Source organism: Acinonyx jubatus, chromosome B4 (assembly GCF_027475565.1).
Source record: "Acinonyx jubatus isolate Ajub_Pintada_27869175 chromosome B4, VMU_Ajub_asm_v1.0, whole genome shotgun sequence".
Lineage (NCBI taxonomy): Eukaryota > Metazoa > Chordata > Mammalia > Carnivora > Felidae > Acinonyx > Acinonyx jubatus.
This window is the reverse complement of record NC_069387.1, coordinates 19,807,318-19,823,942: the sequence shown is the minus strand read 5'-3', so window position 1 is coordinate 19,823,942 and position 16,625 is coordinate 19,807,318. Positions and strand designations below refer to the sequence as shown.

At 36.1% G+C, this 16,625-nt stretch overlaps 1 protein-coding gene across 19 annotated transcripts in view; it reads right to left on the bottom strand.

Moving 5' to 3' along the window:
• The window catches only part of MLLT10 (MLLT10 histone lysine methyltransferase DOT1L cofactor), a 233,864-nt gene that overhangs the window by 66,580 nt on the left and 150,659 nt on the right, over positions 1-16,625 (bottom strand). For 13 of the 19 annotated variants that reach the window (XM_027073587.2, XM_027073585.2, XM_027073590.2 and 10 more), the window contains 2 exons: positions 6,612-6,864; positions 2,704-3,273 (listed from right to left, as the gene is read on the bottom strand). In XM_027073587.2, the coding sequence (XP_026929388.1) occupies positions 2,704-3,273; positions 6,612-6,864 (823 nt within the window). The remainder of the gene's footprint in view (positions 1-2,703; positions 3,274-6,611; positions 6,865-16,625) is intronic. The other 6 variants (XM_027073598.2, XM_027073600.2, XM_027073599.2 and 3 more) reach the window with 2 other exon arrangements.

The following is a 16,625-nucleotide window of genomic DNA, read 5'->3' as shown; positions in this document are numbered from 1 at the left end:
TTATAATCGAGGGTCTCTCGAATCAAGGAAAATGCATGCATGGTTCCACCATACAGAGCTGTGAAAATTGCTTCCACTTCTTTACAATGAGTAATAACACTCAATTTCTATCAAGTGCTTAGACAACGTGTAGTGGGGCACCTGGCTGGCTCAGTCGGTTAGGCAGCCTGACTTCGGCTCAGGGCATGATCGCAGTTCACGAGTTTGAGTTCCACCTTGGGCTCTGTGCTGACAGCTTAGAGCCTGGAGCCTGGTTTGGATTCTGTCTCCCTTTCTCTCTGCCCCTCCCTCCCCTCTCGCTCTGTTTCTCTCTTTCTCAAAAAAATAAACATTGAAAAACAAAAAGAAAACAAAAAGACATTGTGTAGTACATACTATGTGTCAACAGCGGTTAACAATTCTTAACTTACGATTTAGAGGGCATAATTCCTAAATATCCATGGTATTTAGCCAGGTTCTTCTAAGTAAGGAATAGACTTTTTAGTAGTGAGCTTATCAATAAGGGTATGCTCTGATCCAGTCATAAAACTTTTATTAAAATGTATACTAAGGATATATTATCTCAAATCATTTTAAGTAATCTTAGTCCATGATTATAGCTTTAACAAAACATAAATCTTCAGTTATTTTTAAACACAATTTTAAGAAAAAAAAAATCTTGGCAAGTCTAAATTTACACCATTTACTTTAATGAAATAATATTTATGGGAGTTTCTCCCTAAATTTCTTTACCTAACGGTGAGGTTAAAAAGGCACAAATTCATGCTTTTCTCCTATAGATATACCACAGACATTGCCCTCAGAAAGTAATTATTGTAAAAAGAACACATGGCTAAAATGTGTTTTAGCCCTCAGAAAGTAATTATTGTAAAAAGAACACATGGCTAAAATCTCCCTAAATCTGTAACAGGTAGGAAAATCTTTTCAGAGATGTAAATCGAGATTTAACTCCATTAACTTGAGGATGTGTATTTCAAACAGCATCTATTCGAATCAATGCAATTTCTGAAATGCAGTAATATTCAGACTATGCTTCGATGTATATAGGAAATCAGTGAGGATCTCTTCACAGAAGCAAATTCAGGCTTAATTTTCTCAGTAAGTTATTCACCTGATTACTTATGTCTCTTGCTAAAAAATGAGTATGAACTCCATTTTTTAAGTAAATTGTCTAAATTTATTTTGTTGTGACTAGGGGTTAATCCTAGTTGCTAAGCCCTTTGGTCTAAAAGAACACATATAAATAAAATGTATATTCAGATGTGCAATATAAATTTTTTCAATGGATTTCTTTCTCATTACAATTTGAATTATTCCCCTCTAAAATAGTGGGTTTAGATTTTGCACCCTTCCCCCAACATTTTTTGATGGTCACTACGGAGGGGTGAAGGGGAACTTTGGATGCTACTGGCATCTAGTGGGTAGAGGCTGGGGATCCTGATAAATGCCCTACCAATGCACAGGACAGGACTGCACAGTAAGGAATTGTCCCGGCCAAAACGTCAACAGTGCCAAGATTGAGAAATCATGCTCTAAATCCATCCTTAATGCTTCTAATGAAACAATCCTGTCACGGTTTCTACTCATTCCTCAAAAACAAATAGATCCACTGTGGCAATGAAGCTGGCTAAGAAAAACGGAAAGGACGAGATTGTCCGTTGTGATCTTGGGCAATTTATTTTACCTATCTAAACCTATCTAAGCCTTGGGATTATCAGCTGTAAAAGGGGGAAATAAATAGCCCATCTTTTGTAAAACTTGTGTAGGGATTAAACAAGATAATAAACATAAAGCATTAACAGACCCTAGCACAAAGGATACTTATAGTTAATAATTTTCACTTCTGACCTTTACATATGCTCTTTACTCCCTTAGAATGGGAGCAAATTCCCATTTACCTCAAATTGAAGAACAATTTAAAAGACAGATGTTGGCATTTAGGTAATATCTAAACTGTTAAGTTTTTGTCTAAAAACATGAACCTTGAAATCTGTAAGAACTGAAAATATTCATAATGCAAAGTATAGGTTAAACAGGCATCCCAATGATGTAACAACATATATAAAATTCATTCATACTATATAGTAAAGTCAATGGTAAAAAAAAAAAAAAAAACTGCTAAACATACTTAAAACAAAATGAACATAAATCATTTCAGATATCTCCTGAAATAAAATATGACTGTTAAAGTCCATTTTTCAAATCATTTATTACTGATTAAAAAATATTCCAGATGGAATACTTCAAGTAGAATTTGTGTGAGGAACTGAGAAAACTAAAACAATGTAAACTTTAGAGAACGCAAGCCCCAAAACAAGCACCAATCAAAAACAGTGCAAAACTATGCAAAACTCTCACACCTCAATTGTGAATTCTGAGTTGGTTTTAAAATACTTGCAGGTAAAGCAAAAACAAAAATGGGAAATTAATTCCAGGTATTTCATAAGAACTGAATGACCAATAAATAAACTATTCAGCCTATTTTTAGTTAAGCAAACTATCAGATTAGTGCCAAACATCTTGTCCAAATACCGAACTGTCTAAGATCTTACATAACACAATTTTCTTTTCATTCAGACAAGTAAATGTCATTCAGCAACTCAAAGTATTAACATAATAATAGCTTAATTTCCCTTTTGGGGTACAAGAAAGGGGACGGGGGCGTAAGTAAAAAAAAAAGGGGGGGGGGAGCCAAATCCCTACCTGAACCAACTGGAGACGAGCCAACACTAAGACTTTGTAAACTTCCATTCCTGAGCAAGGTAGGAGATTTCTGAAGACTAGAGCTGGTTACACTTCCTGCAGCTGATGCTACCGATGATGTTGGTGAAGCAGAAGAAACTGAGAGATGAGAAACATTCTCTTGATTTTTGTTTCCTTTAGGTCTACCAGGCCCATGCTTACTTTGTTTACTTCCTTTTCTTTTCTTTTCCTTTACAGTTTCTTCTTCTATGCCAGAAGTTTGAGCCCGTTTATATCCTGCTGTAGGAAGGCTGGAATTACCCAAATCTCCAGGTGAATTTTCAAAGCTTTTAGGCTGTGAAATAACAGCTGAGGTCGAAGGGAGACCCATTATGGAACTAAAACTATTTACCCCCCCTTCCTGGCTTCCAGACTCTCCTTTATGTACATCTTTGGTTGATGATGACTGTTGGGAGTGAGTATAACTGTCATTACGCAGATCTGAGTCTGTAAAGCTCAAGAAATCCTGGGGAGACTGTACTGAACTTCCCGAAGATGATTTTACACTGCCTGGAGTTCCTGAAAAACTGCCTGTAGTAAAATAAAAAAGGGGGGGGGGGGATAGGAAAAGAAAAAAATTGGATGCAAAAGTTCCCATGAGCAATAGAAACGATACAATCATCAAAAAGAGATGGAGAAGAAAAAACTAACTATAAAACTTAGGACAACACTATGTAACAAAGTAGAGTTTAAAAAAGGTGATTATGAAATCAAGTTTATCTATAAAACTTTCTTTAAAAAATATTTGTCATTTCATAGTTATTAAACTGAGTATTAACTCTTAAATTGTAAGCTATTACTTCTACAATGACCAAGATAAAAGATGTGCTTTATTCGACCTACCTTTTGCTATGGCAACATTCCTCAGTGTTTCCCCAAATACCTGTGTATGCTGGAGGAAGGACTGAAGAACAGCAATTCTCAAAGAGAGTTTGACAAGACTACTACTGTTAATCTGAATAACTGGGAGAACTTCCTCTTTTTCAATTACTGAAGATTTAAATGTTCCCAACACACACCCAGAACCAAAAGACGTTGCTTAGATTTTAAGTTCCGAGTTTTAACTTCAAGACAGTGTTAGTGAGTATTGCTATTCAGTTCATCTACCCCACCAAAACATGGATTTGATAAAATAAGAACGATCACATGGAACCCTAATCTATGTACCTTACATTCTCCCAGTCCACTTCCTCTGCAGCTGCATAAAGAAATCAGCCACTAACACTGTGCGATTGCTTTTATGAAAGTAAAATCATAAGAGAGGCACCCTAAGGAATCCCTTTCACAACTGCTTTTTCTCTCCTCACTCTTTAAAGAACATTAGTAGCCCACTATGCCATTGTAAAATAAAGGTTCTTAGTTACGTGGCAGAAAAACAATATGGCTGGGATGAAACAATAGTTTGGTCCACCATCCCAATTCACCAAACTGTCTCTAGGCTCACCAGACTCAGTTGTGACCACACATCTAATAACGTTTCATAAAACTTACACTGTATCGTATTTTAATTAATGTCTTAAAAACAAAAGCTCAAAATAAAGTGTTGCATCAGAATGGAAGGGAAATTTCAAGCTAAGGGTTAAATTTTATTGCAGAGCACATTAAAATATAATCACACATAAATCCACCTAAATATTTACAACAGTATTTTCCCACACACACAAGAATTTCTTTTTAACTAAAGTTTCAAGGTTTTGAATTTTAAATCTTAAGCTCTTCTGAAATGGCTTATAAAGGAAGAACATTAATAGGTCTAAAATTTAACTCTTTGAAAAGAATATCCATTTTATTCACTTACAAAATTATTTGTACCTATGTGAGCATTTTCAAGTTATATCTGTATAGAAAAACATACATATTAAGAAGCCATTTACATTACATCAATCATTTAAGGATAACTAATTTGCCACTTAATTAGCAACTATAAAGAAATTCTTTATTATCCATTCTGATCTGTCACCATCTGTCTTTTTTCCACACATTTTTGTTTTTACAGCTGGTGTTAAAAGCTCACTACAGTGTAGCAAATACTTTCAAACATTTAGTATATGCAATACTTTAATATATATTTTCTAAAATTCACATATTGCCCACAATGAAAAAAATAAAACCAAGCATTTTAAATACCCTATCTTTAAATTTCAACTTTTAAAACTTTTATTGAATATTACCTCAGATATGAAAACATAACATCATTCTACCATGTCTCAACAGAGGCAGGAAAAGACTCTTCAACATTATAAACTTCAAGAAAATGAGGTGTTTCTTTTCTAAATGGATTAGCACTTCAAAGATTAAAAACCAAAAAATGCAATTTTTAACAGTGGAAAATAAGGTCTTAATTATAGAAAAGAGATAACTGAATTCGCTAATATCACATTCAAAATGTAAATAGTTACATTAAAAATAATTAAGGTTTTACTACTTATTTCCCACAGTGGAATAAAAATAACAACAAATATAAAGTAAATGTATTAAACTAAAACAGCAGGTTTGGCATTTTATTTCTTTTTCTACTTGTCTGAATTTTTTGTAATATACGGCAAAAATTAAAAAAAAAAAAAACCTAGGACTTGAAAATCCTGAAGCCCAAAATAATTTACTTTAAAATATATAAACTTTTTAATGAAAGATCAGCACTTAGCCGTCTCTCTACATATTCAAATTTTTATTAACAGCAAAAGCTGAAAGTAAAGAAAAAGACAACTTGTCCCCTCTCGTTTATTCCTAGGGGGCAAAAACTGGGGGAAGGAGGTATATATATATTGTACACTTCACTAATACATTTATCTCCAACAGTTTTTAACATTTATATTTCTCAAAATATTTATGTTCAAGTTAAAAATTAACACAAAATAGGGGCGCCTGGGTCACTCAGTCACTTAGGCATCCAACTTCATCTCAGGTCATGATCTCATCGCTCATGGGTTCGAGCCCCGCGCTGGGCTCTGTGCTGACAGCGCAGAGCCTGGAGCCTGCTTCGGATTCTGTGTCTCACTCTCTCTCTGCCCCTCCCCTGCTTGCGCGCGTGCGCGCCTTCTCTCTCTCTCAAAAATAAACAAACATTAAAAAAAATTTCTTAAAGATTAACACAAGATAAAAACCTAGAACATAGGGTTAATGGATTGTAAAGTTTAGCTGCGTTATTCTGTTCTCCATAAAATAGGGTTATCGTATAGAATACAGCATGCCCAGTTAATTTTGAATTTTAGTTAAGGAACAGATTATTTTTTCAGTATAAATATATTCAGTATAAATATATAAATATACTCAAAGAAATGAGACATACTGAAAAATAATGTTGTTAAACTAAAATTCAAAATTAAATGGGCATCTTGTTATAGTAGCCTTACTAAAAGAATATGCAAACTTAGCAAAATTCTACTTTAAACTTCAAACTTTGTAATAAATGCATTAATAATCAACAGCTATTATTTTCTGAGAACTATTTAGGTTCCCTACAAATTACCCAGTATTTCTTTACTTACTAAAAATATATGCTTTAACTATTCTAGTGTTTAGGAAAGATAAATGATAACAATTTATTAAAAACAAAGACTGTTCTATAGAGCAGAAAGGAAAACTCCAGCTTTTATTCTTTTTTCTCCCCAAACTTAAACTTTATTCCACATCTATTTAAACATTAAAATTTACAATTCAGCTTTGGAAGCACATGTCATAACATAAAAGGTCCCAAAAACATTTTAACAAGGAAGACTAGTCTTAAGTAATCTCACTACAGCAACTATTCGTAAAATAATCTCCAATTATCCATTAGTTATAAAGAAAAAATAAATTATTTTACAAAACTTAACTGCTACTGATCATCGCAAGAACAATTATGTTAACTAAAACATCATAATTAATACCTTGCTGGAAAGGACTAGCTGCTGACACAGTCGTTCCTGGATTTCGGCCACCAGGCTTTCTTCCCCTTTGACCTGAGCTGTGAGCTGAAGATTTCTTCCCTTTTCCCTCTGACCCTCTAGCCTCTGAAACATCTTTCCCACTAGTTGTGTGCGCAGAGACTTCCTGGAAGTTTGCATTTGTAAATCGAGCTGCAGTATCTTCCAAACGCTTCAATGATCCAGATATAGAGTTGCTGCTAGTGCTTGTATAAGTCTAACATTTTGATTGAGAAAGGAAGTTGAAAGAAAAAAAGAACAGATTAGATTTTAGCTATAGGTGGGCGGAGGGAGAGGCATATTAATAATAATAAATAATTGTTCAGCTTCTAAGATAAACATATTAAAGTTTCAGTTATAAAGTGAGACCACCTAAGAAAATCACATGAAAACAATTATTTTAGTCTATTGCAAATATTTATAAATTGCAACAATAAGTTAAAGTACATATTAGTTATAGTTCTTCAGCAACACAGTTCTGGTATTGAAGGTACTTGCTTCTCAAGCAACACAATTTTCAATAAGAAAAAACTGCTTCCTAGTCATGAAATTACCATCAGCTTTAACGTTCAGCACAAAGGCAACAATGAGCGAGAAATAAAGTGCTACAAATTCATTAGAGAGTAGATCCATGAGATTATAAGGCTTCAGCACAGGTCAGAGCAAGAATCTTTAATTCAGGTGAAGGCTACCTTCCAAAACAGAAAGATTAAAGCCTTTAAAACACAAACCATTTCTTCCAAGTATTAAGATGAAGGAACTGTTATACTTTGCAGTTAAGATTTTTAAAAATTAAAAGTATTGGGTGCCTGGGTAGCTTATTCAGTGAAGCGTCCAACTCTTAATTTTAGCTCAGGTCATGATCTCAAGGTCGTAGGAATGTGCCTGGCATGGGGTTCTGCACTGAGCATGGAGCCTACTTGGGATTCTTTCTCTCCATCTCTCTGTCCCTCTTCCTCGCCTCCCCAAAAATAAATAAACATCAAAAAAAATTGAAAGAAAGTATTATATACCCTAAAATGGATCTGTAATCACCCCCATGATCTAGATATGTTTAGGAAAAATACAAAATAAAGACCTGTCTAAACAATTAGTTTCCAATCATTTCCAATTAGTTTAACAATCATTTTTAAGACAAGGTATATGCAAATAATAGTAAATTAAATGTCTATGAAAGGTGAGAACATGTTCTAACAAATGTATATTAATCAACATGCTTCAAACTAAAAGGTTTGGGGTGCCTGGGTGGCTAAGTCCGTTGAGCACCCAACTCTTGATTTCAGGCCAAGTCATGAGCTCACAGTTCATAGGATCAAGCCCCACGTCAGGCTCTACACTGACAGCATAGAGCCTACTTGGGATTCTCTCCCCACACCTGCTCCTCCCCTGCTCATGCTCTAACAAAATAAATAAATAAACATTTAAAAAAGAAAAAAGAAGTATAAGGTTTGTAAGTCCAATGGGTCAGGATTTTTGTTGTCCCTGTTTATGTTCACTAAATGCCTGAAAGACAAAGAGCCCTAAATTTCTGCTGAATAAATAAATGAATAAATATTTTTCTGAATCATCTATCTAAAATCTCTGATGCAGGGGCGCCTGGGTCAGTTAAGCATCTGACTTTGGCTCAGGTCATGATCTCACAGTTCGTGTGTTAGAGCCCCTGCATCAGGCTCTGTGCTGACAGCCCAGAGCGTGGAGCCTGCTTCAGATTCCGTGTCTCCCTCTCTCTCTGCCCCTCCTCTGCATGCTTGCTCGCTTGTGCTCTCTCTCTCTCTCTCTCTCAAAAATAAACAAACATGAAATAAATAAATTAATTAATTAAAAAAAAAATAAAATCTCTGCTGTAATACAAACCACTCAATACAAACCATCAGATAAATGTGAAAAACAAGAAAGGGATGCTAAAATCAGGTGTCAAAATAGTTGGCATTTGTAGCAAAATCAACGTTCAAAATGCAGAAAGAAAGAAGACTTCAAATGCTCTGCAAATCAAACATTCTTCACTACTACTTGTCTGCTACTTGCCTCTTGATACTGTCCTCACTCCACATCATCACACTGTCAAACAGATTTTCATCAAGTACAAGAGACGTTATCTCATAAAAACAAACCAATCACTATTCTAATAACAGAGACTCCACAAATGAGAAAGAAAGGCCCCAGAGTAAGTTTTAGGAGAAAGTCAATCATGTTTAGGCTTATTAAACTTCATGGATTGCTTTATGTCCAACTTCGGCTCAGGTCAAGATCTCACGGTCCGTGAGTCTGAGCCCCGCGTCAGGCTCTGTGCTGGCAGCGAGGAGCCTGCTTGGGATGCTTTCTCTCTCCACCCTTCTCCTGCTTGCACACTCTCAAAATAAATAAATAAACTTTAAAAGGTGGGGGGGAGGGCTAGGTGGCTCAGTTGATCAAGCATGTGACTGCAGCTCAGATCACAATCTCCTGGTCAATGAGTTCAAACCCTGAATCTGGCTCCGTGCTGCCAGTGCGGAGCCTGTTTGGGATTCTCTCTCTACCCATCCCCCGACCCGCCCCTCTCCTGCTTGCATACTCTCTCTCAAAATAAATAAATAAACTTACAAAAACAAACTTCATGGATTACTTTAGAAACATGAATGTTTCCATGCTGGGCAGGGTCACTTTGGGAACCACCTACTTTACTTTTCAAATACTTTTTTCTAATAACGAGTTGAGGTTCTCCATCCCATTCACATACAAGCCTAATGAAGTTTAAAAGTCATCTAAAGAGAACACAGTGATGTTCTTCATTCATGTACTTTGACCATGTACCAAATAAGCAAAGAAGAAAAAACTGGGTGGAGAACCAAATACAAAAATATACTATTTCCACATACCAACCTAAACTAGCGTTGGTCAATTTTCCCACTCATTTAATAGAATATCCTTGCTTACCCTTGAAGTATAAATATGTCCATAAACCCAATGAAAATATGCCACATGGAAGAAAAGGTATTACAAAGAAAGCAATGAATACAAACTAAGCAAATTTCACTGACAAAAGTCATACTAAACAAAATCGTAACATTTCTTTTTAAACGTTTTTTTTTTATTATTGAGAGACAGACAGAGACAGAGCATGAGCATGAGCATGAGCATAGGAGGGGCAGAGAGAGGGAGAGACACAGAATCTGAAGCAGGCTCCAGGCTCTGAGCAGCCAGCACAGAGCCCAACCCGGGGCTTGAACTCACAGAGCACGAGATCATGACCTGAGCTGAAGTCAAATGCCTAACCAACTGAAGGCGCTCCCATAACATTTTCTTTTTTAAAAAGTTATTTCTAAGTTTTAAAAATTATCAAAGACTTAAGAAAATTTTTAGTTATTATATATTTTTGAGAGACAGTGCATGTGAACAGGGTAGGGACAGACAGAGTGAGACAGAGAATCCAAGTAGGCTCCACGCTGTCACAGTGCAAAGCCCAACGGTGGGGCTCAAATCCAGGAACTGTGAGATCATGACCTGAGCCAAAGTTGGATGCTCAACCAACTGAGCCACCCAGGTGCCCCCCGAAATATCAGATGTTTTAACAAGAAAAATATAAAACTTTAGCTAAAGATTCTAACAGCTCTTTTTAAAAATTACACATAACAACAAGAGGGAAAAATCTGTATGATTTTACTCAAAAAGAAATCTCCACCTTAACTCCACCTTTCTAAGTTAATTCAAGAGTATCTGTTCCAGGGGCACCTGGGTGGCTCAGCTGGTTAAGCATCCAACTTCAGCTCAGGTCATGATCTCACAGTTCGCGAGTTTGAGCCCCGTGTCAGGTTCTTTGCAGACAGCTCAAGGCCTGGAGCCTGCTTTGGATTCTGTGTCTCCCTCTCCCTCTCTGCCCCTCTCCTGCTTGTGCTCTCTCTCTCTCAAAAACAAACATTTAAAAAAAATTTTTTTAATTAAAAAAAAAAAAAGGCGTATCTGTTCCATAATACACAGTTTAAATAATATGGAATGGTGGAATTCCATTACAAATACACAATCTAATCAAAATCAAGAAGTGGAAAAGAAGTAAGAGAGGGCAGTGGGGAGGAGCTGAGACACAAGGAGTAACCTAATGCCACAAATCTACTCTTTCCTTAGTTTCTCAACCTAAATAACTCTCGTTGCATGAGCATCTCACTGCTCTGAGAGCAATTCTAGTGCTTAAAAATACACATCTTCCATGTAAATTAACCCATAAAATACAAACTACTTCATTTGGAACTTGTCTGAATAAAATACAGTCTTTTTTTTCCCCCTTTTCCACTGGAGATAAAACTGCATATTTGGTCTTATTGAGAGTCTCTAAGGAAATGCATACATACTTCGGTTTATGTTGTGATTTACAGGCAACTTAATGAATCTTTTAAATATTTAGAACATGTGTGATTTTTTGTTTTATGGCTAGCTACAATTAGTCCTCAGATAAGATGCAATTGGTATACCTACTAAACAGTATTCACTGGAGCCAAAAATACACCCAACTTCAAAAAATTTTAAATTAGACTCACAAGTCAACAATGATTCTGTAACAGGCTAACCAAAAAAACAGATATTTTCAAAACATTGGTTGCCTGTAATCCACCTTTGGGAGAAAGAGGTAGAGGGAAAAGAAACAACCAACAGTTGTATGTCTTCTACCAACATGATCCAATGTAATAATGCTGGCTAAAATATTTTTTTAATTATGTAGTATTCAAGTGTCTGATAAAAGCCACAAATTTTTCACACACACAAGTCTAAGAACAAAGCACAGGAACTATCAAAAATGAAGCACAGAAGGGAATGAAGACTTTAAAAGGGAGTTTGGTGGTACAGGGATGAATCAGTGAGCTGTGGGACAAGGTTAAGCAGCCTATGTCACTGGAGTACCCAAAGGAAAGTAGGAGGGAAAAAAATGTGAAGAAGCAGGAAAAAAATTACAAAATTTGATGAAAACTATAAAATCTACTACTGATCAACTAACTCCAAGCGCAAGAAACATGAAGAAAAATCCACAAATCCACATCACAATCAAACTACTTATCATTAAGAACCAACAATAACGAGAAAATGGTAAGAACAGCCAGGGAGTTTTAAAAAAGAAAAAAAAAATGCTTTATCTGCTAAGAAACAAAGTTAAGAATGAAAACAGATTTCTCATGGAAATAATGCAAGTTAGAAAACAAGAGTAAATAAAAAATCTTCAAAGACCAAAGAAACAGGGCCACCTGCGTGGCTCAGTTGGTTAAGCATCTGCCTCCTGATTTTCAGCTCAGGTCATGATCTTAGTTTGTGAGCTGCAGCCCAGCATCAGGCTCTGCACTGACAGCAGGGAGCCTGCTTGGGATTCTCTCTCTCCCTGTCTCTCTGCTCTTCCCCCACTTGTGCATACTTTCTTTCTCTTTCTCAACATAAATGAACTTAAAAAAAAAAAAAAAAAAAACCTTTTAACCTAGAATTCTATACCAAGCTAAAATATTTTTTCAAAAGCAAAGGCAAAATATATAGCTGACCCTTAAACAACACCAGTTTCAACTGTATGACTTCATTTATACAATTTTTTCAATAAATACAAAACACCACTGTGAATGTATTTGCTTTTCCATATCACTTTCTTAAAAACATTTTCTTTTCCCCACCTTATATTATTGTGAGAACACAGTATATAATACATATACAAAATATGTGTTAATTGACTGTTTACGTTATCAGTAAAACTTCTAGGTCAACAGCAGACTATTAGAAGTTAAGTTTTAGGGAAGTCAAAAATTATATGCAGATTTTCTACTATGCGGGGGTCCTAACCACTACACTCTTCAAAGGTCAACTTTAATTGCCTTCCAGATTTTAAACAAACAAACAAACAAAAAAAGCTAAAAGAACTAATCAGCAAAGCAAGACTACAATAAATGCTAAAGGCTGTCTTTTAGGCAGAAAGAAAACAACAAAAGAAATGTGGATCTACACAAAGTAATTAGGAACACTAGAAACAGTAATTACATGGGTAAATATAAAAGACTTCTTCGGGGTGCCTGGAGAGCTCAGTCAGTTAAACGACTGACTCTTGATTTCAGGGATGCTCTCTCTCTCTCCCTCTCTCTGCCCCTCCCATGCTTATGCTATCTCAAGATAAATAAATAAAGTTTTGGGGGAAAAAAAGACTTTTTAAATATTTAATCTCTTTATAACTGAAGGCTTAGAGTAAAATTAGTAACAATTGTGAGGTTTAATAATATATATAAAAATTTTAAATATGACAAAAATAGCACAGAACCAAAAAAGGTAGAATTACAAGTATGTAAATTCTAAACTGTATATTCTTTTGTTTTTTTTTTTTTTTCTTGAGAGAGAGAAAAAACACATGTACATGCATAAGCAGGGGAGAGGGGCAGAAGGAGAGAGAAAATCTTATGTAGACTCTACACTCAGTGCAGAGCCAGACCCAGGGCTCAATCCCATGCCTGGGAGCCCAAATTAAGAGTCAAACACTCAACTGACTGAGCCACCCAGGCAACCCTGAATTGTATATGCTTACACAATATGTGAAATGGCATAATATCATTTGAAGGCAGATTTTGATAAATTAAAACATGTATGACATAAACCCCAAGGCAATCAATAAATAAAATAACAAAGAATCATTACTAAGCAGCCAAAATGGAATCATAAAAAATATTCAATGACAAAGACAGAAAAAAAAGATGAAACAGGCCAATAATAAGGATTAGCAAATGATAGCTTTAAATACAAGAATATCAATAATCATATGGTAATTAAGTAAACACTCCAGTGAAAGGCAGAGATTAGAACACTGAAAAAAGAAACTCAAGACTATATGCTGCCTATAAGAAAACCACTTTGGGGCGCCTGGGTGGCGCAGTCGGTTAAGCGTCTGACTTCAGCCAGGTCACGATCTCGCGGCCTGTGGGTTTGAGCTCCGCGTCAGGCTCTGGGCTGATGGCTCAGAGCCTGGAGCCTGTTTCCGATTCTGTGTCTCCCTCTCTCTCTGCCCCTCCCCCATTCATGCTCTGTCTCTCTCTGTCCCAAAAATAAATAAACGTTGGAAAAAAAAAAATTAAAAAAAAAAAAAAAAAAAAAAAAAGAAAACCACTTTAAGGGTGGCTCAGTTAGGGGAGTGTCAGACCCTTGATTATGGCTCAGTCCACGATTCCACAGTTCCTGAGATTGTGCCCCGCGACGGGGTCTGCACTGACAGTGCAGAGCCTGCCTGGGATGCTCTCTCTCCGGCTCTCTGTCCCTCCTCTGCTTGCTCTCTCTCTCAAAGTAAATAAATAAACTTTTTTTTTAATGTAAATATAAAGACACAAAGATATCAAAAGTGCAAGTGTGGGAAAGAAATATCAATTTAACACTAATTAAAAGAAGGCTGAATTCACAACATTAGTACAAACAAAATAAATTTCAGAACAAGGAATATTACCAGGATAAAGAGACCTATTTATCAAGAGGATAAAAAATCCTAAACGCTTTTGCACCTAATAAGAGACCTTCAAAATAAATTAAAACTGACAAAAAAAGAAAATGGGAAAAATAATAAAATCCATAACTACAGTAAGAGAGATCCAAAGCCTCTTCTCAGTAATTGAACAAGTACACAGAAAATATAAGTAAGCATATGGAGACCTTAAACAGTATAAATCAACTTGACCTCACATTTATAGAAAAACTCCATATACGAGGAGCAGAGTGAATACACATTCTTTTTAAAAGCATACAGGACATTACACACAATAATCCATATTGTGTGTCATTTTTTTAATGTTAAAAAACTTAAAAGAAATTATATAACACAAAGATATTAGAAATCAGTATAAAAAATATGTGAAAAGTTTCCAAATGTTTCAAAAGTAAATAATCTACTTGTAAATAACACATGGATCAATGAGAAATCAAAAGGAAACCATAAGGTATTGTTCAACTCAATAAAAACGAAAATACAACATATCAAAATTCATAAGTAGTGCTTAGAACAAAGTCTGTAGTATTAAATGCCTATATTAACACTTCTGGGATTCTGGTCCAGCATGTAAAAAAACTTAAGAGGACAGAAGAGATGGGAAGAGAAGAGGGGGGCAGGGGAGAGGAGGGGAACTTACGGGAGGGGACAGGAGAACAGAGATGCAATATTTCAATCAAAAAAGACTACAAATTTCCCAAATTAGTGTCAGAAACCATACCACAAATCCAGGAAGCTCTGAGACTACCAAGTAAGACACGTGTCAAAAAAATACACCTAGGTATGTATATCACAAACTACAAGAAATCAGAGATAATACACACACACACACACACACACACACACACACACGTACTGAAAGAAGCTGGAAGGGGAAAAAGCCTTATCCATGAAGTAGCAAAGATAAGAATTACATCTGACTTCTCAGAAATAATACAACCAAGAAGAGAATGATATGAAATAATGTGTTGAGAGGGGGAAAAGACCTAGCATTCTGTACACTGCAAAATCATCCTTCAAAAGTGAAAACAAAGACTTTCTCAAACAAACAGAAATTGAGGGAAGTTGTTGCCATAGGTCTACCTTGCAGGAAATGTGAAAAGAAATTCTTCAGAGAGAAGGAAATGATACAGCTCAGACATTTGGATTTATATAAAGAAGAGCATCAGAGAATGAATCAACGAAGGTAAAATTAAAACTCTGATTTTTCTTATACTTACTTGATCTAACAGTGTTCAAAGTAATGATAGCAACAATATGTTTGTATAGTCTTAAGCACATATACGCTTACATGTGCTTCTGTATAACTGAAATGAATGACAGCATTGACAGAAAAGATGGGAGGGAGGAATTGAGGAATATTTTGTCATTATAAGGTACAGGTACTAACTGTGAAGTGGTGTAGAATAATTTGAAAGTGAACTTGGATTAGCTCTATATTTATATATACTGCAAACAGTAGAGCAACTATGAAAAAAGTATAATTGATATATTAAGAAATGAAAGAAAATGGAACCATTTAAAAAAAACTCAAAATCCTTAGGAGGAGGGTCACCTCTCCCCTTCCTCGCGCTGACAGATAACCGGGAAGTTGTACTTGCTCTGCTGCTTTCCCTCTCCCACAATATATCCGCTCTTCCCTTTCCAACCAGGGCCCGGCAGAATGGCTCCCTCAAAGAAGCCTGGCAAGAAGAAAGGCCATTATGGGACACCTGGGTGGCTCAGTCGGTTAAGCATCTGACTTTGGCTCAGGTCATGATCTCACGGTTCTTGAGTTCGAGCCCCTCATCAGGCTCTGTGCTGACAGCTCTGAGCCTGGAGCCTGCTTCAGATTCTGTCTCCCTCTCTCTCTGCCCCTCTTCTCTCTCTCTCAAATATAAAATATAACATTAAAACATTTTTTAAAAGTGGGGGGGGGGGGGGAGGGCATTCTGCCATTAATGAGGTACTGACCAGCTCAGAGCCTGGAGCCTGCTCTGGATTCTGTGTCTCCCTCTCTCTCTGCCCCTTGCCCACTCACACTCTGTTTCTCTATCAAAATTAACACTAAAAACAATTTTTTAAACTGAAAGAAAAACAAAACCTGATAAGTAGAAAACATTTGGAAGACAAAAACAGTACCAAAGATCTAGAGCAACAAATAGAAAACAGTTACAAATCTGGGAAATATTAACCTAACTGTATCAATAATTACCTTAAACATAAATAGTTTAAATATACCAATTAAAAGAACTGATCAAAAACAAGACTCATTTATGGGGCATCTGGGTGGCTCAGTTGGTTGAGCGTCTGATTTTGGCTCAGGTCATGATCTCACAGATCACAGGTTTGAGCCCCATGTCGGGCTCTGTGCTGACAGCTCAGAGCCTGAAGCCTGCTTTGGATTCTGTGTCTCCCTCTGTCTCTGGCCACTGGTGCGCTCTCTCTCTCTCTCTCTCTCTCTCTCTCTCTCTCTCTCTCTGTCTTTCAAAAATAAATAAAAACATTTTAAAAAAACTTAAAAAAAAGACTCATTTATAGGC